Source organism: Melopsittacus undulatus, chromosome 1 (assembly GCF_012275295.1).
Source record: "Melopsittacus undulatus isolate bMelUnd1 chromosome 1, bMelUnd1.mat.Z, whole genome shotgun sequence".
Lineage (NCBI taxonomy): Eukaryota > Metazoa > Chordata > Aves > Psittaciformes > Psittaculidae > Melopsittacus > Melopsittacus undulatus.
The window spans coordinates 145,837,355-145,864,999 of NC_047527.1; the positions used below are offsets into that span (position 1 = coordinate 145,837,355).

At 40.1% G+C, this 27,645-nt stretch overlaps 1 protein-coding gene across 1 annotated transcript; it reads left to right on the top strand.

Annotated features, from left to right (window-relative positions):
- Positions 1-27,059, top strand: STK17A (serine/threonine kinase 17a). Its single transcript, XM_034061596.1, has 7 exons — positions 1-305; positions 7,884-8,096; positions 15,965-16,109; positions 22,045-22,171; positions 22,857-22,905; positions 23,012-23,191; positions 23,937-27,059. The coding sequence occupies exons 1-7, from the start codon at positions 124-126 to the stop codon at positions 24,268-24,270; spliced, it is 1,230 nt and encodes a 409-aa protein (XP_033917487.1). The 5' UTR covers positions 1-123; the 3' UTR covers positions 24,271-27,059.
- The last annotated feature ends 586 nt before the right edge of the window (positions 27,060-27,645 follow it).

Here is a 27,645-nt window from a genome sequence, read left to right on the forward strand (position 1 = left end):
CTCGCGGAGCAGCGGCTGCCCGCGGAGCCTGAGGGGAGCCCGGCCTTAGCCCTGCCGCTGCAGTGAGCACCGGAGCGGCAGCGAGACCCCGACCCCGGCCTCTGCTCTGCCGCAGGAGCAGCCATGAGCCCCGAGGAGAAGCCGCCCCCCGGCCGCTCCCGCGATGACCGGCCACCGCCGCCACCTCAGCCCGCTCCCGGCCGAGGCCGCCGGCGAGGCGGCTTCCTGACGGAGATCCGCACGCCCATCCGCACCGAGCCCTTCCAGGAGCGGTACAGCCTCAGCCCCGGCAGGGAGCTCGGCAGGTGAGCCAGGGCTGGAGGGGTGCCCGGGGGCCGTCCCCGCCGGCATGAGCCGCTCCAGGCGCTGGGCGTGAGGGGGCTGCCCGCGGCGGAGCACCGCTTCCCCGCTGTGCGGCTCGGCGCGCTGCCGGCAGGGTTTCACCTGCTGTCCCGTCCGAGCACCATTAGAGTTAGCGTAAGGAAAGGGAAGGTGGGGTCACTGCCCGGTCGGTGCCACCCTTTGCTGGCATCTCCCGGCTGGGGTGAGCTCGCAGGACGTGCCCTGGGTGTTGCTGGGCTGGGACGGGTGTAGAGCGGCAGCTGTCAGCGCAGCTGTACCCCAGCTGCTGGCTCGGCCCTCCTGCTGAACGTGTCACCCTGAGGAGCTGCCTGCTCCCCGGAGCCCGTGTGGGCAGTGAGCATTGCCACAGGTTTCCACTGGAGACGGAAACCTGCCCGTTTGGGTTGTTTTACCTTAAGCTGTGGTACAGAGGAAAGCGAGTCTAGAGAAGATGAGGCTGTGGTAGCATGTGCTTGAGGATAATCCGGGGGGAGCTTTTCAAAGAACTAAAAAGCTGGTTAAAAACATGGATTTGAAAGTGATTCCACATGTAATGTTTAATCAGTGTGTAATTTCAACACCTGGCAGATAGCAAGGGTTGAGACAGAAAGCCTTGTTAGAAGCTTTTTGTCTCTCAGGAACTACGTAAGTGGCATTTCAGCACCACTAAACCAGTATTTTTGTCTGAAATTACCACTTCTTACCAAAGAATGACAGTATCCTTATTCACAATCACATGTGCTTTATCTAAAGAGTATTCCAATACAAGAGATTAGATGAAATACCACAGGATCTATGACAAGATGCCATCCTTAATGTATGTTCTTTTGCAAGTTGTGCTGGCTGTGTAGCTCCGTCTATACAGCAGCAGAACCAACCCCTTTGGAACTAAAGGGGAGTTTCAAAGCAAATGTACCTGCTGTAAGTAACAATGCTTTAGGTTGCCAAGGTGTCAACTTAGCGATCACTTAGTAACTCTGGTGCACTAATGGGATAATACCTGTTTAAACACAGTGGCCTAAAGCATTCACATGGGAAGCAGGTGGGAGAAACTTCCCATGAAGTGAGAAAACTTCTTTTAGCATGATGTGACCACAATGTCCAGGGCTTGGTAACTGAAGCTGACTAAATACAGGCTATGAAACAGCCTGAATTGTAAGCAGCAGTCAAGAAGGCGTAGGAGCAGCGCAGCACAGGGTGTCCTGGTATTGCTACTGCTCCAGGCTTTTTATTTGGAGATCAGGTGGCTTCTCACTAAAGGTATTTAGTGGTTCTGCCACAGATTGACTGTTTCTCCTTGAGCTGGTGTCTCCGATTAAGTTTCTCTTAATCAGAAAAGAGACTGGATGAAGGTTCCTGCAGGCACACAGAAGTACAACCGAAGCGATTAGCTTTACACCATGCACAAGAATGAAGTTCCACAGTAAATCTTATTCTGCAGTTTAAACAAGTAAATCCCAGCAGGCTTTTTGTGTGGAGTCACTTTTGACCACAATACATGTAAAGATGATCTTGCGTGAAGGTTGTGATGTTGCACCTGTAGTTAAGTGACTGCTCTGTTTGTCCTGGTTTTGTGCAACAATTGCACGTATTTCGTTTCAGACTATGCCTTCTTTTTCTCCTCAACTTCATAAAAGCTTTTACTGTCTTCTCTCTTATATAAATCAATGCATTTCAATGTATGTGCTTGGGTTTTTATTCAACAATTATGAATGCTTTTTCTTGCTACATTTTGATTAAAAGAAGTGAATACTTCAGCTCAAAGACTCATTAAAATATTTGGTTTTGCTATCTGGTGACAAAACGTGAGTGGTAAACAGAAAGGCTCTGCCTCTTGTAGCTGTCTCTCATTTTATTGATAGTGAACACTTAGCAGGAATTGTTTCACTTTTATCTGTTCATAAAGTGTGTAAGTCTCTACTTACGGCTAGGGGGTATCTTTAGAAAGGACTTTGACAAACTAGCACCTAGATATGACAGGTTTGTGTCTCGGATGAAGAGCAGTCCTTGTGCACACAACGTTATTTTACTTGGGATTTGGTAATGAAAATTTGCTGATGGTGTTTATATCTTCTGTGAAACTCAGAATTAGGGGAATAGTTGAAAAGCTGAACTTTGAGAATAAAACATTTTTATGAATTGTGTTTTAACATGACAGCAGTGAGAGAAAAGAAAGTAGATTTAGTGCCTTTGAGAGCAGGGTAGCTGCATGAACCTGACAGGTTCATGTGCTCTTTGGCCTCTGGTCAGTCAGTCAACACACATATGTGGAGCTCCCCATGGCACTTGGAGCCTCTGCCTCCTCTTCCCTTGTCACCTGTGTGCGAAGAACACACCTATGTGTGCCTCCTGGGAAGAGAGGGGAACATGGGAAAATATTAAAGCACTGTAGTTCTAGCAATGCAGAGAAGGGAGGTAGTGGGGCTGCTGGCTACTGGTGGCATGTTAGGGAGTGAAATCCCTGGGAAAGTATTGCTAAAAGTGTCAATGAGCCTGGGAGGAACCTGATCACAGGTTCTCACAGCAACTGCTTTGAGAGTGTAAAGCTTATGTGCTTCAAAAGGCTGCTGCCTCATTCGGTAGTTGAACAGGTATTTGCAAGTCTCTCAAAATACAGCTGCTAGGCAAAATGGATTAATTTAGGAAAAATACCCAAAATACGGTTATATAATGGCTACTTTGGAAAACTTCTTTTAAGTTGCTTAGGAAGACATGGAAATGGCAGGGTTTTTTTAATGAAATATTTTAACAAATGAAATTTTGGGCTGTCTTCTCAGCCTTAATGAATTGTACTGTCCCAAAATCGGAATATTCTCACGCAAATCTTAATCTGCATGATGCTTAAAATCAAACCTCTGATGGATGTTGTAAAGGTGCCACTTCCCATAACTCAGACTTAAGTGATTCCAGAAGATGCTAGCTTGAGTTAGGTTAGTTTGCAGTGATGTAACCTTTGTAGAGAACAAAACACCAGTTGCTTAATTCTTCTTCCCTTACCATCTGCACTTAAGCCATAATTATACTGTAAAGTGGGGAACAATGCGTTTTGTGTTACCTAGCACTTCCTTATAGAGTCTAATATAACTGAATCTAGTTGCTTTGCTCTTTTTCATCAACAAAAACCTAATATCACACAAAATATTACTAGATTGTTAGTTAATTCTTCAGCTCATTGATGGAGCACTCTGCAGTTTCACATGCAGATAACCCATGTCTTTGAATATTTTACTTCTTTTGTTACCCACGAACTCTGACATGAACTTCCCAATTTCTCAACTTTCAGTAATGTGTGTGTCTTAGTAGTACATGGCACTTGTAAGCTTTTGTGCATCAGTAAGGATGTATATGCTATCACACTTGGGTCCTCAGCTCCCTTCTGCAGTAGCACAGCTAGGGTGAAACAGTTGTGGAACTAAGTGCGAGTGGGAAAGAGGTTAAAATGAAGAGTTATAACTAGTTGGTTCCACCATTTGAGAATAATTTTATGTGAGTAAATTATTCATGAACATCAGAAAGGGAATCCCTGCACCTTGCTGTTGGGTAACTGGGAATTGTATGGAAAAAAAACCCCACGCTTTAGAAAATGTTTGATATGAGTTATGAAATAAATTGCATGTAGTTTTGTTGGTCTCAGAACTTTTCTGAGCTTTACAAAAAGTAAATGTCTTTACAGGAACTGCAGTTATTCCTCCATTTGTTACAGTGTTATATAGGCCACTTGAAAAATACTCATTAAAGTAAGGCTTGTTCTCTGCTCTTCTGAGCTTATGACAACCGAAATTAACAGATGTGACATGAGTGTTCCTGCTTACCTGATTTGACACTTGAGTTGTGATTTGAGGCTTTTCCTTTAAGCCACAATGTATGCCAGATGAAACAATGCTAATTCTGTTGACAGTCTGAAAAGATGACATTGAGCTTCTTTGTAATCAGATATGATTTATCTTAAATCATAATTCTTGAATGAGACTCTTGTGAGGACTGAGAACGACTTCTAGTTTCCTATTCATGTCTTCCTTCAAAGCATTTTTGTTTGTGCTGGGATGACTGGTAATCAGTTTTCAACTTTGGAAATGAGCATTTGCCCATTTCCTCTCAAAACTGTTGGCCCTTCCATGCAATGTTCTCGCCGCTAGCTCTTCTCAAGACAGCCAAACTAGCAATGCTCTAACACTGATTTCACTATTTAGTAGATTATTTGTTTTATAAGGAGTTCTGAAAAGCAGCATTTAAAGAAAAGCAAAGATTAAGTATATGCAATATACTTTATAGGAATGCATGTTTATATCTATCTTATCTACTACTCTCTCTATCAAAAAAGAATTCTTCACAAATTTCTCTTTTGGTCTAACCATACAGTGGAGCTCTGAAATTGTCTCAGGCATGGATCTAGACTGGTGCACAGAAATTAGTTCTACTACTTATAAGCATCAGGTTTGTCAAGTTTGATCTTTTGGGGGATTGTATTCAGAACAGATGTGTTCTAACAGGCAGCAGTTCTAGCAGCTCTAATTATAGGTATAGACAAAAGGAATCTGGGCAGGATTCTTGGTCCGAAACAAGTAAGAATGAGTATTTGTCAGCTGGCTAAACTCCTGTGTAACCTGTCCTTTCAATGGCGTCACCTATCAGGCTTCTGGCCAGCTCAGCCGAACATGACGTGTGACCACACACAGTGGTGGCTCTTGCTGTTCCTTGCTGCCCCGTGAATACTGTTTCATTTCCATAGTGACTAATGTGCCATGAATCGGCAGCATTGGTACTCATTAGGCTAATTAACTTGCTCACAGATAGATTTTGTATGTAATGCAAAACAACCCAGTGCTTCTTGAAGCTGTATTATAGAGATTTCAGACTTCCCTAACCTGCTTTCTCTAGGTCCTTCACTACTGCTAGAATTAAAAGCTGTTGACCCTGTGCTAAGGCAACATACAGCCAGAAGGAAACTGCATTCAGAGACTGTTTAAGGAAAACAGAGAAGGCTGAACCAAGGAAGGGTCTAGATTTTTGGTACAAAAGCTTAATCTCTACCAAGTATTAAAAGTAACTTGCTTTTAAAGGGCTTATCTTTTAGCATCAGTTTATTTTATCTGTTGGGTTTTTACTTGTCCACATAATTGCTAGGTTTTATTTTTGTACTGGTTTTGGTGCTAAAAAGTCAGCAAGGATTTCAACCGTTTTGCTAAATGCATAGCTTTAGATTGTACATGAATGTCACAGATGCATGTATGTGTTTGGACTAACTTAAAATCCTTTTCACTGGCTCCATAGGGAAGGCTGTTCTCTGTTGTGGTTAGGATTGCAGTACTGGAGGGATGTTTATACTTGTGGCTGCAACACTAATGTTACAGGCTTCCTAGAAATCTAGCTAAAATACACGCTATCCTTGCAGTATTTTTGGGATCAGAAGCATTGTTAGCACATTCCTGTGTTTCCTGATGAGCCATCCCTACTATACACATTTCTTCCAATGTGGTTTTTGATAGATGTGTACCAGGCACCTAGCAGGTTGTTAGCATTTAGGTGTCTGTTCCTTCTGTGGTAACTCTGTATTGATTAACACATTTTATAGTCATCTTTTGACCTTCCTAGTGGTATGAAATCCTATAATATTATTTTTCAGACATTTGCGAAGCTTAACGGGCATATTAATAATTAAGAACTTTCTCCCCCAAAATTGCATTCAGGACATTGAAAGCATTTTCTTACTGTTTGTGTGCCTTCACAGACATCTGGGCTCTGCTCTGATCTAGTCTTAACACACTGTGCTGTAGATAATACGTGCTTATGCAAAATATTATTCCTAGAGGAATAGCTGTGGCTGTATCAGTGGTTACAAGACCAATTATTTTACTGAGATTGCTTAGCAAATACCCACTTTGTGGGTGCTTATTTGACTCCTTCGTCTAGACTGGGTAATTTTGAAACAAATGCCTATTAAAAGCAAGCTGGCCACAACTTCTTTTAGCATGGATTTCATGGATAGCAGTATGCCAATAGGTTGGGGGTTGTGAGGGTGAAATTTTGACATGAGCTGAATTAGTTAATTCTGTGAATGTCAGCTTGGAGATAGGAGAGGTAAACCCCATGTCATTGTATTCCAACCCAAATGAGGATGCTTATTTTGATTTCAGCAACCCTATAGTAAGTTGAGAAAAGAATAAAGATCTCCAAGCTATTCCTGCAGCTTTATAAAAAGATTTTTACATAAACATCATAGAATGGTTGGAAAGGACCTTAAGATCATCCAGTGGCAACCCCCCTGCCATGGGGAGGGACACCTTGCAGTAAACCAGGTCACCCAGGACTGCCCAACCTGGCCTTGAACAGTGCCAGGGATGGAGCAATCACAACTTCCTTGGGCAACCCATTCCAGTTCCTCGCCACCCTTACAGTAAAGAACTTCCTCATGTCTAACCTGAACTTCCCCTGTTTAAGTTAAACCCATCACCCCTTGTTCTATCACTACAGTCCCTGAGGAAGAGTCCAGCATCCTAGTAGGCCCCCTTCAGATACTGAAAGGCTGCTAGTTCTGATGAACACTATACCTGTATGGTAAGACTTAAAACAAGATTGCTTTACTTCAAAGAATGAGAGTTCATTATTGCATTAGATGGCAGATAGTCATTAATAGACCTTTTCAGTTAAAATATCCGGACTGCATGAATGGAACCAAGTGGAGCAGGTGGGACTCTACTGCAAGGAAGTTTAGGGCAGACACTTCAGCCCAAACTGCTGTGGGAGAAGCCTTGTGACGCAAGTGCTGCAGTGTGGTTTTAGCTAGCCTGCTGGCTTGGTGTAACTCATGCCTTGTGTGTTTTGTCAGACGTGACGCTCATTAATGTGGGTTAAGCGCTATGCTCAGTTTGTGTTCACATTATTGTCACAGATCTCCTTAGAAAACTTTATATTGGCCAAACTGCTTATATTAAGATCATCCATGTGTCTTATACAGTGAGACTAAGAATAAGAGATTCTGAGAGCTGTTAAATGATAAAAATACCATCTGAGATATAGTATGGTGAAAATACAAAGTGCTATCTTTGAAAATGCAGAGTAGAATCTGGATGTTGCATAGTAAATGGAACAGGTCTTCAAGCAGTTATTCAGTAAGAGTGCTGGTTGCTGTTGCCTTGACTATGGTGAGACACTTTGCAAAACTGACTGGGTTCTTGGGCATAGTCATACAAAGCGTAGGTTGTCTATTTGTACACTTTGGTTTTGTCAGCATTTTAAATGAAAGGTTTGAGGAGAACTTCATTGTGTGACCTAGCACAGCTTGTTCATTCTGTGGGTTTTTTAAATCCAGGTTCCTTGAATTGGTAGGGTTTTTAATCCCTTATTTTTCATGGAGGTTAAATTACATTCTGGGTTGTGGTATTTAAGTGTAGGGATTATCACTCAGCAAGACATCTTTCTTAATTGAGAACATTTTAAATGTATCCATTAATGGCAAGTTAGCTCTAGTTAATTTAGAAGGGCAATACTAAATTTGTCACTAAGGGACTTAGAATTAACTTTAAATTCTTCTTTAATTTCAGGGGCAAATTTGCAGTGGTGAAGAAGTGTATCCAGAAAGACACTGAAAGAGAGTTTGCAGCAAAATTCATGAGAAAAAGAAGAAAGGGCCAAGACTGTCGGATGGAAATAATCCATGAAATTGCAGTCCTTGAGCTGGCACAATGCAACCTGTGGGTCATCAACTTGCACGAAGTTTATGAAACTGCAACAGAGATGATTTTAGTCCTGGAATAGTAAGTACTAGTAATAATTCCTGAATAACCTTCTGCAGTATTTGCTTAAAACTAATAATGTGAAAATACTGTGTGTCAATATGAATAATGTGAATACTTTCCTTGCCTGTTACACTTGCTTGAGTTCCAAAAGAATTGCTAAGGAAATCAGCATTGCAGGAAGGTTTGTAACTACTGCAGGTTATCAAGAAATTTCCCCAGTGAGGTAGTATCTTTCAAAGCTGAACTAGAGTTTATGTAGTTAAATCATAGTGAAATAAGAACTATGTGCACTCCCTACTTGTAAAAAGAGGAAGAGGAAAGAAGCAGTGAGCATGTGTTCAAAAACTGAAGTATGTTTCATTGACAGTAATGAAGATGGATAAAATCTGGGGTGTTGGTTTTTTTTTTTTACTAGTCATGAAAAACATACTGACAGCAACATTATTATTAAAAGGAAATTGTCAAAATCCCTTATGATCTACACTGGAAAACTCAATCATTATCGTCTGGGGAAGAAAGAAAATAAGAGGACTCAGACCTAGAAGAGTTTTTCAGATTACATTTATCTTTTAACTCTACATTTGTCTGTGTGGTTTTCTCCCCTTGAATTTGTCCAGATGGATGTTTCTGCAGCTGCTGTAACAGTCCATCTAATATGCCAGTGGCTTAGATATTTGACATCTAGGGTGCAAGAAGCAGCCAAATGTTTGTTGCTACTGAACTCTGCTAAGATCCTGTCCAAGCTCTATGGATTTTAAATAATTAGGAGAGGAACAGTGATGCTCAGCACTTCAGAAGTGACTCAAGTTGTCTGCTGAGATGAATCTAGTTTATGTGGCTCTTTTCTTGCTTGATAGCAAAAAGAAATGTTTAGAAATCTCACGTCCTGGTCTGGTCTTGTTTAGAAGTCAAGAGCAATTGTATCTTTGAAGTTCAATGAAATGGAATGACATGGTGTCTGCTCAGGCAAGCTTCCTTCTAGGACATGTTTCTTTAATCTCATTGTGCCTTTATCGAATTCATGAAATATTCAAGTATCTGTTATAACACAAAGGTGTGACAGAGCTGCTGGAGTTTTAACTGCTGTTATTGGGCACTCATAAGTATATGCTTTAAACACTAGCAGCACAAATGTACCTAGAATACAGTTCAAATGTCTGGATCCCCATAGGGATGTAGTACAAACAGCAGAATCCAAAGCTTGATACAACTGATGGATTTGGTGATAATTTTAATGCAAAACTGCTTGTTTTCTTTTAGAGCTCAATGCTCTTACAACTCCAAACATTTTTAATCCAAAGTATTAACTAGGTTGTTCAGTAGACACCAGGTTGTTCAGTAATTAGCAACACTGTTGGCTTTAGAGCATCAGTCATACCTTGCTTCAGATGGAGCCCTGTGTGTTAGAATTGTTAAGTTGCAAAAACAGCCTTCCCCTGACTTCAGCAAGTATGTCTGGATGCTTCTTTAATGTCAGCATGTTCCAGAGACATGTTGCAACAAAACAGGTATGAATGTTAGTGAATTTCTGACATTCTGTATGCTGAGGATTAAAGAATGTATCTAGACTGTGAGCTTCTCCAGGGCATTTCAGTCTCTGTTCAACTTGATGGCCTGTGTGGCAGATTTTTATCTTGGGAAGGAGAAAAACAAATACTTAATAGTTGGCCACTAACTTTATCTGCTGAGGTTTTCAGGTGTCCTCAAATTAAGAAGGACATGGGGCAGCTGGAGCAAGTCCAGAAAAGGGCCATGAGGATGATCAGGGGCTGGAGCACCTCCCATGTGAATATAGGCTGAGAAAGTTGGGGCTGTTCAGCCTGGAGAAGAGAAGGCTGCGTGGAGACCTCATAGCAGCCTTCCGGTATCTGACGGGGGCCTAGAGGGATGCTGGAGAGGGACTCTTCATTAGGGACTGTAGCAGTAGGACAAGGGGCAATGGGTTTAAACTGAAACAGAAGTTCTGTTAGATGTAAGGAAAAAGTCCTTCCCTGCGAGGGTGCTGAGGCACTGGCACAGGGTGCCCAGAGAATCTGAGGTTGCCCCATTCCCAGCAGTGTTCAAGGCCAGGTTGGACAGGGCTTGGAGCAACCTGATCTGGTGGAAGATGTCCCTGCCCATGACAGGGGGTTGGAACTGGATGAGCTTAAGGTTCTTTCCAACACAGACCAGTCTGGGATTCTATGATTCTATGTTGAATCCTAAGGTGTGCAAGGGACGCCTAGTGCTTTGCCTTTATGAAGAGAAATAGTAATGCTACACAGAGGGTTGTCTTTCCAGCAGTATCAATTTTTGATAGAAAACAAAAGTTGCCCTCTAACTGTTGTCTGTTATGTGCTGAAGCAGTGAGGCATTACAGTGTTGGCTTCAGCTCCAGGACAGCAAGTCAGTGGCTGTCTGCATCCACCCCAACAACAGTTTCTGACTTCTGTTTGTTGCCACAAGACCTTAAACAGAGTATTCAAGTAGGCATTGAAGAGCTGAGTCCAAAGGGATAGTATGTAAAGCCTGGTCCTAAGCTGTGGGCCAGCTGTGTTTCTGTATTTCAGTAAAAACGGAATGAATGAATGAAAGAAAAAGAAAATGGGACCTGTAGGGATGCAGTCTGGGAAACCTGACACATCACATGTAAAAGGAAAAAAGCAAATTTAATAACTTCGCTCTTCTGAGTTACTTTTGAAAGAAAGAGCAAAGAACATCTAATGCTTAACAGCTGTCTTGTGTTTATCACCATATGTTTATACATCTATGGGACACACAAAATATTAGTGAGTCAGATAGTGTAGAAACTTGTATGTGTAACTTCAAAATTGATTCTATTAAGTATAATTAGGTGAACTTAGTAACTACCTGACAGGATCTTGTATGAATATAGTAGAATTTTGTTATATTTAGTTTAACAAAAGTTAAAAACATTGTCTTTATCATCTTGAAGGCACAGTCAGAGTTTATTGGATATGCTGGATGAAGTGCTTTTATCACCTATATATTTGGACCTTGATAATGTTAGTACTTGTGTTGTCTTGGATGTTTCTTACTGTCTCACTTACTGGAGGTGTGACTGGTCAGAGTCTGCTGCCCAGAAATGATTCATTTGGCATGGGATTCAGCAGATAGAACTTGAAGCAAAACCACTGGAATTGGCAATAATGGTGCTGCTCCGATGTTTGCATCTTGTCGCAGTAATAGACAAAGTTGTTCTGAATGGCAGACACAAAGCAAGGCTGGAGCTCTTCAAAAGGTTTTAGGGGAAAACTTTTCAAATGGTGTTGGTTACCTTTTGCTTCTGTTTCATGTAGTTCTTGGGTGGCCTGATCTAAAAGGTTAAGACATCCCTCTAAAAAAAGGCATTTGTCTCAGAATCAGAACTTTAAAGAATAGTATGTACAACTTAAGGCATTTGGATGCTTCTCTTCCTGTATTTCAAGTGGTAAGTGGTTAAATCTTAAACAGGGGAAGTTTAAATTGGATATAAGGAAGAAATTCTTTACTGTTAGGGTGGTGAGGTACTGGAATGGGTTGCCCAGGGAGGTAGTGAATGCTCCATCCCTGTCAGTGTTCAAGGCCAGGTTGGACAGAGCCTTGGGTGACATGGTTTAGTGTGAGGTGTCCCTGCCCATGGCAGGGGGCTGGAACTGGATGACCTTAAGGTGCTTTCCAACCCTAACTATTCTATGATTCTATGTCTTCTCACCAGAGATGGATTTCAAGTTTTCTCAGGTTTTTGGGATATTGCTATGTTGTGGTAGCCTTACACTGGAAAAAAAAACACAGTAAATTTACATCTTGCTTACAATCTAGTAGTATGCCTAGCCAAGGAAAGAAAGGGGGTATGACTGTCAACAGTGGTGAATGTGAACCTCCTTTGCTGATAGCAGTACGAACACCTTGGTTGATCTTTTTGTAATAGCAGATGAATTTCCATCTATCTTCCAAAGAAAACCTTTTCCAGAAAGGCTTTTGACAGAGCATAAGGTTCAGGAAGTATATTTTGGAGTGTTGCAGACTGTATATGGTCCCACTCAGCATTTGAAACGAAGTGTATTCTTGTGACTTGTCCACGTATCTGAGCTCTAAGGATTAGCAGTTCTGAGTCTTTTAAAAGACAAGCCTGACCCATTAAAGCTGGGGGAATGTTTAATTTTCTCTGCTGCACTGAACTAGATTTGGTCAACCTTTTTCTAATGATACACTAAATGACTCTGTTCATGTACTGTAAGTGCACTTGAAAGAGGTCGGATGCTGAATTCCATCCAGTGCATTGTTAAGATATGTTTCAAGGAAGATAAGCAGTCTCCATTGAATTGAAAGTCAACATGATTGTAACAAAGATTAATGCTCCAGACTTCCAAATGACATTTAGCTCCTTTATGCTGATAAGCAGTAATTAAGTGTTAGCATGCTTTCACTGATGAAGAGCAGTTAGATTTCACTTGAAACTACAGAGAAGCACAACAGCACTTTCATAAGCAAAATAGCTAAAGAATTCTGGTTGCCTTAGCTTTTAAGTTTGGAAAAAGTTCTTGTGTCTTGCACTTTCCATACACCGAGGTTAGGGAGCATGCACTGGAGAAATAAGGCATTCCAAGCAACACTGGATTTCCAAACCTTGTGCTCTTAAATATCTCCTTATCAATTCATTTCGCAGGTTGATGGCTTGTTTTCCTCAAGACTTTCTTGTCTTGAGGACAATGCTTTGCTTTTATCCCCTAGGAACGCTCTCTGGAGGTGGGTGGGGGGTACACAGTGGTTTACAAAGTTGCTATTTCATAATGACCACTCGAAAAGATGCAGCTTAATGGAAAATGTGTTCTCAGAGGACAAATGGGTAAATGTGATGAACACCAGCAAACTCTTGGTCTGCATGTTTTCAGAAAGCATTGCAGTGACATGCCCATAATACGTTCCTAGCTACTAGGAAGAAAACTGACTCTATCCCAGCCGAAATCAGGACATGGGTATTTTAATCCCTTCTGTATATGGATTATATTTTTTCCCCTGAGCTCTAGCTAGGGAATGCAAAACAACTGAGTTGAAACTATTGTTAAGGAGCTTGTCAAAATTTGGCATAGGTGTGTGGGAGAACCTTTCTGGGGTTTGTTTTGACACTGTACTCCCAACACTTGTGACTGGGTTGGCTCAGAACCACTGACTGTTTTGCTTAAGGGAATCAGTTAAGCTCACTCCCCAGCAACAATACACGGAACAGGCTGGCACTAACATATTTCCCGTGTTCTTGTAAAGGGCTGCTAGTGACTTGTTTCATTATGTTAATTTTGGAAAGAAGGAATTGTCTGGAAGAAGTTATTCCAGCTGCATCCTAAATAGCGAAGTTGATAAAAAATGAAACTGTTGTAATGCTGAGTGTATTTGCCTATGGTAGCTGGGAATAGCTCTTTTCCTAAATCATGAAGTGGGTGTGAATGTGTAAGGGCCCTATTTGCTTGTCTTACTCTTACAAATGCTGATGAAGCTAGGAATCTGCAGAAGTACTGGGAAGGACTGAATACCTTTTAAAAGTCATCTGAATTGAGTGTTTTCTAGTCTCATTGCATAGTGCTACCTCTTGATTTCAGTGATGGGACATTGTCTCCTTCAACTGCCATTGCTTTGTCTTTTAACACATTTAATTCAAAGTTTAGTATTCTATGTAGCTTAAATTTTAGCTTTGTGCCTACTTCAGTGTTAATTTGCTTATTAGTGTAACCTAATTGTAACAGATGTCTACCTGGTAGACACAGAGCAAACAGGGCTTTGTAAGGCCTACCCTTTGCTGACTTTTCAGCTGTGTCTGTATTCAGTGTGATCCCTGATTAGCAACAGCAGGTTTTGCGTTTAAATCAGATTTCACAGAAGTAATACATAATATATAATAATATATATTAATATATAATCATATATAATAAATATATATAAAAACATAAATGCAAATATATATAAAATATGTGAAAATACATAAATATATAAAAATGTAAATATATTAAAATATTTAAAAAATTAAAAATATACTATATATATAATAAAATAGGAGAAGTGTTGTTTTGCTTATTTTAGGTGGCAGAGTTATACCAGCAAAATCATAGGGTTGTTGCTGTAAAACACATTATGTTAGTAATTTCAGTAGTAGATCTTATCACTGTATGTGCATGATAATTTACTGTTATGAGGAAATAAGTCATTCTTCCAGGTAACTTTTTGTGGCATATTTGAAGTAGAAACTTTGATTTCTTGATTACAGTAGACTTTTTTCTACCCCTGCCTTGAAGTTCCATCCGATGTTGCTTTTTAGAGGAACTCGGTTTAGAATATGAGACTGAAGTGGCCCATGTCCAGTTTTGAAATGTCATTAATATCTGAATCCCAGTCAAAGCTGAAATAGTACTAATTTTTAGTTTGAATTCAAGATATGCTGAAGAAAGATGTGATAGTGTCAGGCATAAGCAGATTTTTTAGAGCAGTTAAAGTATTCATACTCCTTTGAAAGCCTCATTTTGTATTTGAGCTCGCCTATCTTTGAAGAAAAATAATGTAATGGGTGTTTCTTTTCTAAAAGACAACCTGAGTTTAATAGATCAAATTGTATTGCTGTGCCAGTGACCAGCACCCAGAACAGAAATAGAAAACTCTGAAGTGTTAAGATGTAACCCTCTTCTACATTCATATTGCTTATAAGACTATATGCAGGGAGACTTTTAAGTCACAGTAATAAGAATATCTGGGAAGGCAAAAAACTTACTTTATAAACCATGAGGACTGTAGCAACATAGTATAAGCAAAATCAAAACTGAAGTATATTTAAGTGGTCTTTTTCGGGGGGTACATAATCCAAATGTACCATTGTTAGAAATCTCATTCCCTGTAACATTCATGTTGGTTGTGCCTCTGTCTTCTGGATTGCCCAGGTAATGTAATTCATTAGAAAAGTGCAAGCAAAGGCAGAGTAGATGGCTACACATCAATAAAGATTAACACCTGTACAAAAAGTCGTGTTTGGCATGTCACAGTCTGGGGTAACTGGAGAAGATGCTGTCCTCAGGCCTTTCACCATCTTTCACCAAAGGGCGATTATAGAACTTCATGCAGAACAAAATGTGTATGTGCTGATTTCACAGGAGTAATTCAACAATGGTAATAATGCAAAATGGCCCCATTCCAATGCTCTTATGCCCATTCTTGTTTTAAGATGAAGCCTCTGCTCTGCTTATTTTAATTCTAATGTTACATGGTTATGTGGCTTCTGAGTAGTTTAAAAACTTTCATTCACTTCTAGTTATTTTTATAGTTTTTGTTACTTTGCTATTTAAGCATATAGAAACAAAAGATGAGGATGCAAGCAGAGGGCTAAGATTTTCACAAGTGTTTTTAGATGAGGTGTTTAGAAAATGCATCCCTCTATGCCACAGACTTCAGAAACAATGCAATTATAGACTTTACATTGAGCCTTTTGTGTATGTGCAGACTGTTTTTAGGAGGATGGGGGTGGAGCTGTTTTGCTTTGTGTTCACAAAGGCTTACCTTGGCCAAATGACCATGTAGTTTCATAGCCATGGTGAAAAGCACATCTGTTATGTATACACTGCCTTTAAACAAATGTGGCATTCATCTGAAAGCAGGGTCAGTAGTGATTCCAAAGTAGTCCCCAAAATTTCTGTAGCATTCACATTCTCTAACCTAAGCAACTAAAGTCTTTGCTTCTGTCCAAAGAATAATAAAGCAAAGAAGCCTTCCTAGGCTGTAAAAGCTTGCCAAATGTGTAGGAACTGAAAATATCACTATTGGATGCTACTGCCCACTGATGTTGTTTACTCTAAATAAACAGTGCAAGTAGAACAAAACGGGTGCTATAACTTAGTCTTTGAAATAGTAAAATTCATATTGTTCCATAGTGCTGCTGGAGGTGAAATCTTTGACCAGTGTGTGGCTGAAAGAGAGGAAGCCTTCAAAGAAAAGGATGTTAAACGACTTATGAAGCAGATCTTAGAAGGAGTTTCATTCTTGCACAGAAACAATGTGGTTCATCTTGACTTAAAGGTGAGATTGTTGCTGTATTTTTCTCATTGATTTCTTCTCTGCTGACTTTCTCATTGGCTATCTACTAATCCTAATTTGTAATGAATGCAATTTTTCTCTAGCTATTCTTCAAATGATAAAATTCAGCATTTGGGATGCAGTAGGCACCAGGGGAGTTTTCTATGATTATGTCAAATATAAACTTCATTTGATCAGTGAAATGTAATAAATTCAAAAGTGGATTTGCCTTGCACCTTAAATTGCAAATGAGTGCTTTGGGAAAGGCCTGACTCATTTTTTACGTACAGTATGGTTAAGAATTGAATTGTAACAGGGATCCAGAAAAACTATTGTCTCCCAAGTTGCAGTTAATTTTATCTCTATACTCCTATGGAAGATGCAATTTGAGCTCATTTTGAGCTTGATCTGCTTTATTACTAAGCAAGGCAGCATAAAAAGTATCTTGTATTGCAATGTTTGAAATCTTTTTCCATGTCCAATTCCCATATTTACTAAGTACGTGGTAAGCTGCTAAGTGCTTGTTCTGTTGCTGAGATCCTTACTTACACTTAACAGCATTTTGGCAGTATTGCAAAGCTGCCAGTAGACTCCAGTATCAAGCTGCACATGCTTCTTGTATAACCTAGCACATCATGAACCATTCATCAGCTAAAGCAGATGATGGGTAATATTTGCACATAAATGTCACCTGCCTGGTTTTCCAACCAATCATTCAAATTATCTGTGGAATTCAGTTAAGACTTTCTGTAGCCTATTGATTTAGTCGTGCACATAAATATTAATAATTGGATGAAAATAATGAATGGAAAATTTTAGGAAGTGATGTGAGACTAAGTGTTCAGAAGGACTCAAAATAAGCAGTTAGAATTCCTTCCAGTTCCAGTATGCTTAGACCAGACACTCGGTGTTGGTTGGCCACTGAATTTCCTTGAAGCAAAGTGTATGAAATTAAAACCAGTTCAGAAAAAGCTTACCGGAAAACATTCCAACTGATCAGGAAACTTGGATTATAAATCTGAGTGTATCTAGTTCTCACTGAAGGATCCAGCATCGCTTTGCTGCCTTATGAAAGTGAAGTAGCAGATCAGATTGTCTGATGTTTGAGTTTATCATGTTTAGACATTGCTGCAGCGTGTGCTGTGTGCTTTTGAAAAGTGGATCTTAATAGGAGTCCTGATTGCAGCATGATTACTTTCCTTACCTATAAGGTCTTCAGCAAAAATAAGGTTTAGGGAAGTCTTCAGAATACTGGCAAATAAAGAGGATGCAAACTGGGTTAAAACCCATGACTTGTGAAGATTGACTGACCCATATGCCTTGCAAGACTTTAAGAAAGTTCCTTTTTTCAAGGGACTCAAAAACTTGGGTTCTGATTTTGGCTGCATATTTACTAACCCACTGGCTTCAATCTCCTCTTGATTATATTATGGCTCTTGCTGGTTTTCCTAGTGGCTTACAGCACTATGGAATTTACTAAACACTTGATTTTGTGGAGATACTTGCAAGACTTGTGCAAGAGTACTGCTGTTAAATGAGATGCTTGCTAGGATCCAGAAGCTTAGAGATTCTTGCTAAAATGTTTTCTATGCTCTTAGTTTCACCTTTGGGTTTCTAAAGGCTTCCTTTTGCATTTGTCTGGTACACAGAACTTTGGAAAAGTCCATCCAATTTTCCATGTGTTGCACCCTCAAAAAAACCCAGGCTCTACACCCAGAAGAATTTAAGTCAAAATAGCTGTCAGTATGTGACTGACAGCTGCTTGCTGTAGTTTTACATTGTAAATCTAATCAATGACACTGACAGCTAGCTTGCTTTAGCTTCTGCCTGTCCACTTAACAGATGAAAGATATATTCTATAAGACTAAACACTGCATGTGTTAATAAAGGGGTATTTTGATATGGCTTACTTAGCAAGGTTGCCACCTGATCATTTCTTTCCAAAAGCATGGTTCTCCTGAAAGACAGTTGAAATATGGCTTAATTTTAATAGCAAAATACAATTGTGTAATCCAGCTTTGACTTGGAGAAAGAGCAAATGTAAGACTACAGAGTGCAAACTAAGTCTCACTTGACAGTATTGTGTGGATGCTATTTAATTTGCAGGGTGTGCATAGATTGTAGTCACGAGTCTTTCATCTCCTTTTAATGGTGCAGAAAAGCTGCAGCGTAAGGGAAGCCTCCTTCCTCTGTTTTCATTTGCTGTTTGACTTCAGCTTAAATTGGTGTTTGGTGAAAGCTTAAGGTAGTTGGGAATGGAGGAGAGTTATAAAGGTGTGGGAGCTGAGGAAGGGCTAGCTGCCTCTTCTCTGCAGTAGAGATAGGTAGAGCCTCACATAGCCCTGGTGTCTGGGAGAACGATGGCTCCAAGCAGCACTCTCCTGTACTATATATTATCACTGGTTATCCAACAGACAGCTTTCCCCTTCTTCCTTCTGTATTGTGTTCCAGATGTTGTGTACAGTGAGGACAACTAGCAAAATAATTGGGAATTATTTTGGGTGTCATTTTACCCCAATATTCAGGAAGCAAACTAATGCAGTTACAAAAGAAGGAACACTGCTGATCTTCTCAATTTTCCAGGAGGATTAAGGTGGAATGTTTATTACACAGAAATGGAGTATCATTAGAAGCGCCAGTATTCTCTGTCTAAAGGAATATCCAGGAAACTAAGAAAAGGGCTGTAACTTAAAATATCGAATTTTCAAGGCAAAAGAACAGTTTATTCTGCATTTCAAACCTTTAAGGCAAAGCTGTTTGTTAGTAGAGAGGTATAGAGTATCCAGATTCTACAGAACCTATTTTTATTTTAGTCTTGTTTCTTAATTTATTCTACTTTCATTGTTTATTTGGGGGAATAAAGTGTGATTCATGTCTAGTAAGTCTGCTCCATAAGGGACCGAAAAATACCCCAAACCCTTATATTTAATTTCTTAATGATATGGGAGCCCTTTAACTATTTTTAGGGTAGGCTGATCAGCCTAGTTTAGTGTCTTTACACACAATGTAGCTAGGGTATCTCAGCTAGTCTGTTTTTCATGTTTCTGCCCATTATTCCTTGGATCATTCCTGTGTTGTCTTCTAGGGATCTGATGTTTTTTACAGTATCATAAAAATAGATCCCTAACTTCATTCATGTTGCAAGTTAGGGTGAGGCAATGATTAGCTTAAAAACATGACCTTTATTATGTATCCTTAGTCATACTCTTCTTGAAACCAGCTAAAGATACAAGAGATATTAGGTGGGAGGCTCATAGTAACTTCTAGAATAATGGCAAATTTGCAATATATGGATTTTGCCATTATTTAGTTTAGAAGATTCCAAAACCTGCTGCCAAGGTAGGGATTTAGGGCATCCTCTTTTACTAAGCATATTTCTTAGAAACAAATCATGCAGAATAAGGTTTCAGAGGAGACTAGGTCCTTAGGTCTTTGTCTACACTGCCTTAGTTTGGCCTTTGCATTGACATTCATGGTGTCAAGGTAGCCATGTTCTCCATGTGACAACAGTTTAGTCCAATTTCTGTCAAAAATGTAGAAGCAGTTAATATTTGCAGTGATAAATGATGCTTTTCACTGCTGTTACTCTTAACATAATAGAGGTATAACCAACAGCAAATTCCTAAAGCCCAAGTTTCTGGTTGTTGACAGTATTCCTGGAAAAAACAGCTTTTTGGCTTGTTCTAATCCTTCCCAAGGCACCCGTTTCTGGCTGTGCCAGCTATGGCATTGGGCTAGACTCCTGTGCCTATATCACATGGTCTCTGTGCATATATCAGTCAAGTACAGCCGGTCAGATTGCCCAGTTAGCTAAGGATTTTTCCCCTATGTTTTTGTTTGGCACATAACACAAGAGGATCTAAATTGCAACATTTAAGCCTTACTGCACTGGAGGGGGAGGTTTTTAAGTGTTACCATTTGACAGTTTTCATCAGCCATTTCATTACTACTTGGTGGTAAGAGTGAAAGGCCCTTTTTAGAATGGCTACGAGGAGAGCCTCCAGCCTGCATCTCTTGCCTTTATGGGCTGATCAATGTTAGGCAAACCTAGATGTGCTATGGTACAGGAAAACCAAAACAGAGTGTTACACATGTGTGAAAATGATCTTCCTTGAAGTTTTATAGTAACTGTGTCAAGCTGAAAACTACGGTAAGTTCAAAGCTATGTCTTCTGTAAGGTTTCATGCTGGTGTTCAGACTGTCACTTAACATGAACCCCAGAATTCTTCCTTCAAAGAAAAAGACAACTGCTATTTCATTACGCATTGATTTAGGGCTATGGCTCAATTCATACTGTAGGGTTGTTGTTGCATACGTGTGGTTTGAATAAGAAGATCATTTTGGAAAAAAAGACAATAAAACCTTATTCTGGCAACTACATTATCTGCTAAAAGACTGCAATAGAGGCTTCAGGGTTTCAAACTTTACATTAAAAACTTTTCCTCATTTAAATATAAAGAACAAATGCTTTTCTTGTGCTATTTGCCTCTTTAGAGAGTAGCTAAATTTCCCACTGGGAAGAACATCTGAGAGCTTAATTAGGGAGGCCTGGTCAGCTTTTTTGGATGTTTGCTTTTCGAGTACAAATACAGAATAACAAACATGAACTAGAAAGCAGGTGGTAATGCACAGCGCCCAAAGCCTTTGTGCAACCACCAGGTACCAAAAAGAGCTTTTCTTAACACACAGATTTACAAACAGAAAATAGATTGACAACATGGTGAGGTTAGTTTGAAATACTGTGGTTTTACTTTACGGGAGTGGAAGACAGTGTTTAGGTCTTGCAGCAAGAACTGGCCAGAGGCTTTTAAGATGTTCTTGCACAGTGTTACTTGTGTGTTCAAAAGCAAGGCTACCCGTGTGAAAGCACACCTTCATGATTGACAAGGAGGTGGAGGAGAGAGCAGCTTGGTGATGAGTGAAATAGTATAAACGCTGGTGTTAATCCAGGTGGATTATCAGCCAGTGTTTGCTTTGGTGTTCTCACTCTTTTGCCCTCCTCCCTGCTCAACCACCCCGATGCAAAATGATCAAGGTTCCCAATAGGTAAGGGCTTCTTCACTTTCATGGGACCCCTGCCTCACTGGAGGCATGAAGGCAGTGTCAACTGTCAGTGTTGGACATTGGAGAAGCTCATAATAGAGAACCCGAGGTGATTATTGGCCTGGGAGCAGGGAGGGTCACCCTTTTCTTCTTTCTTTTGGCAAGGATATGCTTCAGTTGCAAAACGTCCCTAAGACCTGCTGTCTAAAGTTACCTTTCAGACTTTAAACTGAACTAACATTTAAAAGAGATGGTAAAGAACTTCTTAATGACCACAAAGTTGCTTTGAAGGATGACAGCCAGGATCTAGTGACGTCAGAGCAAACAAGTTTATCCAAAGGTGATGCTCTTAAAAACCTGTTTTTCAGGCTGCTGTATTTTTTGGACCTGTTGTGCAGTTAGTGTTCTGTAAGGCAGTTGTTTGTACTTGGAACAGGATTGAGGTCGGTTGCAACAAGCTTTCTTTAAACAGAGGTAGTCAAAACAGTTCTGTGTGTTCAGGCTTTTTAAAAAGATGGAGTGTTTTTGAACACCCTGCCACAGGAAGGGTTTTATACCATCTGTTGGTAGGAAGCAAGCAGGGGAGTTAAACAGGTGATATGGGGGACTAAAGGTGCAAATGTATTTATATGCTATTGCTAAATGACAGCTGTTGGCATGTGCTTTGTATGTGTTCCAAGCTAGTAAAGATAGATGTGTGATTCTCGGTTAAAAACAGAAAATCCTGTCACTCCTTTTAGCTCTTCAAGTTCACCTTGGGGGAAGTATAAATGATCCTGGGTATTGGACTTGTTATGGAATGCATTATTGTTACTGATGATCTAAAAGCATTATGCAGTATGGTGTCATAGACATTATATTTGGGTGATCCTGAAAATCTCCTTTTGTTTTTCAGCCCCAAAATATTCTACTAACCAGTAAGTCTCCTTTGGGAGACATTAAGATAGTGGACTTTGGCCTTTCCAGAATAATGAAGAGCAGTGAGGAACTAAGAGAAATCATGGGAACTCCAGAATATGTAGGTAAGTTGTTACTATAGTGAGTGATGCATAGTCTCAGCTTTTGAGGAGTGAAGAGAGAGCCCCTCAGGTTGGTGAATGCCAGACTGGCTGTGCAGTTACTGTGCCCAAAGATTAGTTTATCACTTGTATGTGGTACTGCAGGAAAAGCTAGAACTGGTGAACCTTGCCAGTCTAATGAGTGATGGTTGGGTGCTTGCATTGAAGGTGAATACATGCTTTAGATGAGCTGCCCAGGGAAGTTGTGAATGCTCCATCCCTGACAGTGTTCAAGGCCAGGTTGGACAGAGCCTTGGGTGAGATGGTTTAGTGTGAGGTGTCCCTGCCCATGGCAGGGGGGTTGGAACTGAATGATCTTAAGGTCTTTTCCAGCCCAAACCATTCTATGATTCTGTGATTCTATGAATATGGAATATGGGATATTTCTGATTTTTCTGTAAGAAATTTGTATACAGCATCCTTAGTAGGGAAGGAAACTGCCCTGGCTTCTGAAGGTAGCAATAAGAAGAAAACAGTTTTTATTAACTTAAAATCACATTGCTTGAACAGCAATATCTTGATTTCAAAAGACTGTCATGCTTCAAATGGCTTGTCTGAAATTCTACCACACACCCATGATCACGCTATGTAACTACAGGGTAATCTCTGCAAATGACAAAGATCTCCGTTTCCTTTTTTCCCTGAATAGCTCCTGAAATTCTGAGTTATGACCCCATCAGTACCGCAACTGACATGTGGTGAGTTGAACAGATTAACAGTCGTCATAGCTCGCTTTACTGACAAGGGGGTTCTTTTGTTCCAAAAACTAAAAAGCTGCTGTTGTGTGGTTTACTTTTGATTTAGGAGCATTGGAGTCCTGGCGTATGTTATGCTAACAGGGATATCCCCTTTCTTAGGGGATGATAAACAAGAAACATTCTTAAATATATCTCAAATGAATGTAAGTTACTCTGGAGAAGACTTTGACCTCGTCTCAGAGTCAGCCGTGGATTTCATCAAAACTCTGCTGGTTAAGAAACCTGAGTAAGTACAATACACAATTGTGTATGTCAATATGTCAGACTGGATTCATTTTAAATACAGCAAGTGCTGGCATTGTCCTCTCTAAATTATAAAGGAACTTTGGTTATTCATATTTCATTAGGCTATTACTTTTCTTGTATATGGAAAGAGAATTCCTCCATTTCCCTTCCAACCTGCATGTTCTGAATGTGTCCAAACTCAAATCGATTTCAGGAAACCGTTTGAGCTGTACCATGTGATACAGTTTATTGACTTCCCTTGCAGGTACTTTGCTGATGTCTTTTAAATGACCTGTGCTTTGAGCCTTTTATTTTTGCCTTAAATGCCTTTCCCTTTTCTGGTTTGTTAATGGCTTTTCTTGATGGGAAGCAAATTGGAACTTCCAGGTCCCAAACTACAAGAAAACTACTACTGAAACTGCACTGCTTATCTGGGGAGATTCCTTAAGAATGTAAAGACTGGATAATTTTCATATATATAAAAAAACGTATAAACAACAAAAGTTGGTTGGTAACATGGGACCAGAAAGTGATATTTAAGGATCTATGGACTCTGTTATTATAGATGTTGCCAGTTCATCTTCTTGGGCTGCTGTTGGTCTTTTTTTGGTAAAGGACAGTTATCAGTGCTTTTAAGTCCTATCAGTTTGTCTTTAATACAGTCTTATCCTTGGAATGACTTGTATGGATCTCTTCTCCAAGGTACTGCATTTCAAAGGGTGTTTAACACTTTTCTTCCTCTGCAGAGACCGGGCAACTGCTGAAGAATGTCTTCAACATCCATGGTTAAAACAAAGTGATAATCCTACTTGCAGAGCCAGGAATGAGAGTACAGGAGGGGAGACCAGCAATATCACCCCGAAAGATGCAGATTCTGCCTCTGAAAAATCAGTTGATGCTGAGAAGACCGAAGAGGAGGAATCAATAGTGACAGAAGAACTAATTGTAGTGGCTTCATATACACTGGGACAATGTAGGCAGTCAGAGAAAGAAAAAGCAACTGAGCAGAAAGCCATTTCCAAACGATTTAAATTTGAGGAACCATTACTGCAAGAAATACCAGGAGAATTCATTTACTGAAGTCTGGAGCTCCATAGGGGTAACTGGAAGGCAGTGGTTCCTACTAAACACAAATATCCTAGCCAAGTGAATTTCTGATATGCAATAAATGTTCTAGATCTAAAAAAAAACAAAATGTCAATAAATGGCATTCAAGGAAAATGTGCCAAGCTTTTAATTCCATGGAGCAGATAAGATTTCAAGTGGCTGACAGGAATTTAACCAAGATAAAAAGCTTATTTTTGTTTGTAACTTTTATTTCTGTTTTTGTTGCTGGATAGCAGAGGTTTTGTTAATTGTTCCAGTGTTTGGGGGAAGTTGACTTTGGAAATGTTTCAGTGATGGATGTCAAAAGGAGTATTTTAGGTTATGTTTTGGCATTTAATGCAAATATATAATGCTGGGTTTTCCTCAAAAGCCTCTTAGCACTCCTGACTTCAGTGGAATTATCTACTGATCTAAAAAGGTTGTACAAGAGGAGAATTTGATCAACTGGTTTGACATACAGATTTCAGAGTTATCCTGTGTATATATTTCTGTTTACATCAAGTCACAGACCCAGACTCATCTGATGTATAGCCAGGCAGTGAGCTCCTTTTCTCTAGGGAGAGATGCACATATCCCACAGGTATAGAAATCTGTATCTGGGAACAGTTTCAGATCACAGTGGTGATACTTCTTTATATGGGAGTACAGTAAAATCCTGCTGCAGAGGGTGATGAATTTTGCTTCAGTCACTCTTGAGAGCCAGCAGAGATTATTCCCCTTCCCTTCTGTGTTGGGTGAGATGTGCTGATAGAATACAGCTCAGTGTGACTGCAGTGTTGAGAAGTGGAAAAACGAATGACAAAGGGTCTGATATAGCCTTGAAGTTCTCTCTACTGACTTCGCCATGTTAGATCAGGCAGTTTGTCCAACTAATGATAAATCAGCCCTTGATTCCACCTCCCCCAGAACTCAGCTGGGAATTTACGGGGAGTATGAGGTCACTTCTGCCTTATTTCTCTTCCTCTAACCGCTGCTTTAAGGAAGAAAAAAGCATCCTTAGGCTAAATTGCATAACCTTGTTCAATATAGCTATCAGATGGGGAAGAAGGTGCCACTTCCTCTGAAACAATGAAGTGCAACTTATGCCTCATGCTTTCCCTTAGAGACTTGGAAAAACAGCATGTGTATGATGGGGCAGAGTGGGATTAGGGAGCTGTGTGGATGGGTCATAGTTCTCAATGGACGTGGTCCCGCAGAGGACAAAGCTGGGACCAATTGGGCAACAAAATTGACTGATTTTTGCAATGTACAGGTCTGAGGATCTCAGACTAAGTCTTGGTTTTCTAAGAAGTCTTTCATATTGATGCTGTTCCAAAGTTTAAGTTTTATGTAATTGAAGTTTAGTACTATTATATTGCATACTGTTAACTATTCAACTATTTATTTGGTTTCCTTATGCTGTTCCTTTATAATAAACCCTGACAAAAGTTTTCTTGCTATAAAACAATGAATAGAGACTCTTAGGCTAGTTCTTTTATTTCCATGTTGCTGACCCTACTGACAATGCTGATCTCTCTCAGACTTTTCAGGCACAACAGTACTTGTGATGGGTGTCCTTTTACTGCTCAGTCATTTGCCAAGGCAATTTGCTTGGGTGAGGGGACACTAAGTTATGAAATCCTGTTGTGCAGCACAATTTCTCCCAGCTTCCATCACTGCCATTTTTACTTCTTTTTTCCATATCCATACTTCCTTGCTTTTATGAAGTTGAGCAAAGCACTGAGGTTGAAGCAAGTTTACATCTGCCCTTGCAAAACAACGCTGCCATACCTGCATACCTAAGCATGTAACAGCACATGATTGCTCACAGCAAATCATTTAAGGGATATATAGCTATTTCAATTCCTATTTGTAACCACAGATGATGTCTTGGATGGGGGCTAGTACTGATGAAACAGAGTAGATGCTGAGCAGCATACATTTTGTGCTATATTTACTGGTATCAATGTATGACAATGAAGCTTAATATGTATAAATGACCTATGTACTTATTACAAGGCCAGCTTCTCTTGAATTGGCTGCTTTGAGATTTCCAGTGGGCTATGTTTGTTGAACTTTTTGTGCCTTAAGATGGTTTTATACAGTGTTTTTTAACATTGTTGAGAATTTGTATAAAGTTGTGAAAGTTTAATAGTATAATTATACACAAGGCATCTTAGATTGGGCCTGTAATAGGAAAAACTCTCTGTAACATTTAACTGCAGGACTATCAGCCAGTCCCACACACTTGAAGCTGTTTCTGTTCCACTGTGAGTGTGGGTAAAGCTGTAAATAAGGTATTCTGTAGAGAAGGGGCTGTCGAGGTTAATGTTTTTGAGACGCTTTGTTATGAGTGAATTAACATGCCAAGACTGGGAACAAATCAGTAGCATGGGAAGAAGAGCTGGTTTTCTGCAGCTCCATAAATACAGAAGATTGCATGTACATACGTGTCTCATCTGAAAGCTGCTTATGCCTTAAATTATGGGAAGGGTGGGAAGGGAGTGTGTGCAGAGAAGGAATCCACCCCCTGGACCTCATGGGCAATGCTCTCTGTCCCTGCTCTCACCTGCTGGCTGCATTCCTAGCACTGGGAGCATGGTTCCAGTTTGCTTGAATGCAGGAAGCTGGAAGGAATGGCAGTGTGTCGGTGTTCTTAAAAGTTGCTGGGGAATTGTTATTTCTATGGTTCTGATGTGAGAGACATGAACTCTGTAGGCAGGGTAAGCCCAGGACTCTGCCTCTGTTGCAGTTGTTGGAATAAACAGCTAGTTAAAAGCAAAGCCTTGTCTTCTCTTGTCTTGTTGCTACATTTACCTCTTTAAGCAGAGGCTATAGATTTTATAGTCATTAAATTAAAGCTCTAGAAAATACTTTTTTGTCCAAAGCTGAATTTGCATTGTGATTTGTCTCATTCCTTTCAATTGAGGGCCCCTACATACAAAGGTACGTTCCAGGTTGTGATCCACCTGATGCATCTTGAGAGCTGTTATGTAGGACATGCAACTAAAAATGAACTGCCCATTCTCCACCAGTGGTGCTGGCAGGGGACAGGGAGCAAGGTGGACCCTGCACTGAGCTATTCCATGGCTTAAGATTTCTCTTGAATATTCCAGGTGTTGTTCCTGGAGGACAGCTCAGTGTTTGAAAGAAATAGTGCCAGTTCACTGTACTTCTGATAAGGTGTTTACTGTTACAGGAATTTCACAATAAATGAAAGTTTGTTTTCTGAATACCTGGTGGGTCTTTTGTTCTTCATGCATGGGAAAACACTTCATAGATAGGATTTAAAGACAAAGAATAATCTCTCTTCAAGACAGCATTACTGATTTGAAACAGACCTCCAAAAGTTACTCTTTTGTTTGGTGT

Excerpts from the sequence above, each read along its gene's own strand:
- STK17A (XM_034061596.1), top strand. The coding sequence starts at position 124 with ATGAGCCCCGAGGAGAAGCCGCCCCCCGGCCGCTCCCGCGATGACCGG. Across the intron at positions 22,172-22,856 it reads GGGAACTCCAGAATATGTAG|CTCCTGAAATTCTGAGTTAT; the intron begins GTAAGTTGTTAC and ends TTCCCTGAATAG. Across the intron at positions 22,906-23,011 it reads AGTACCGCAACTGACATGTG|GAGCATTGGAGTCCTGGCGT; the intron begins GTGAGTTGAACA and ends CTTTTGATTTAG.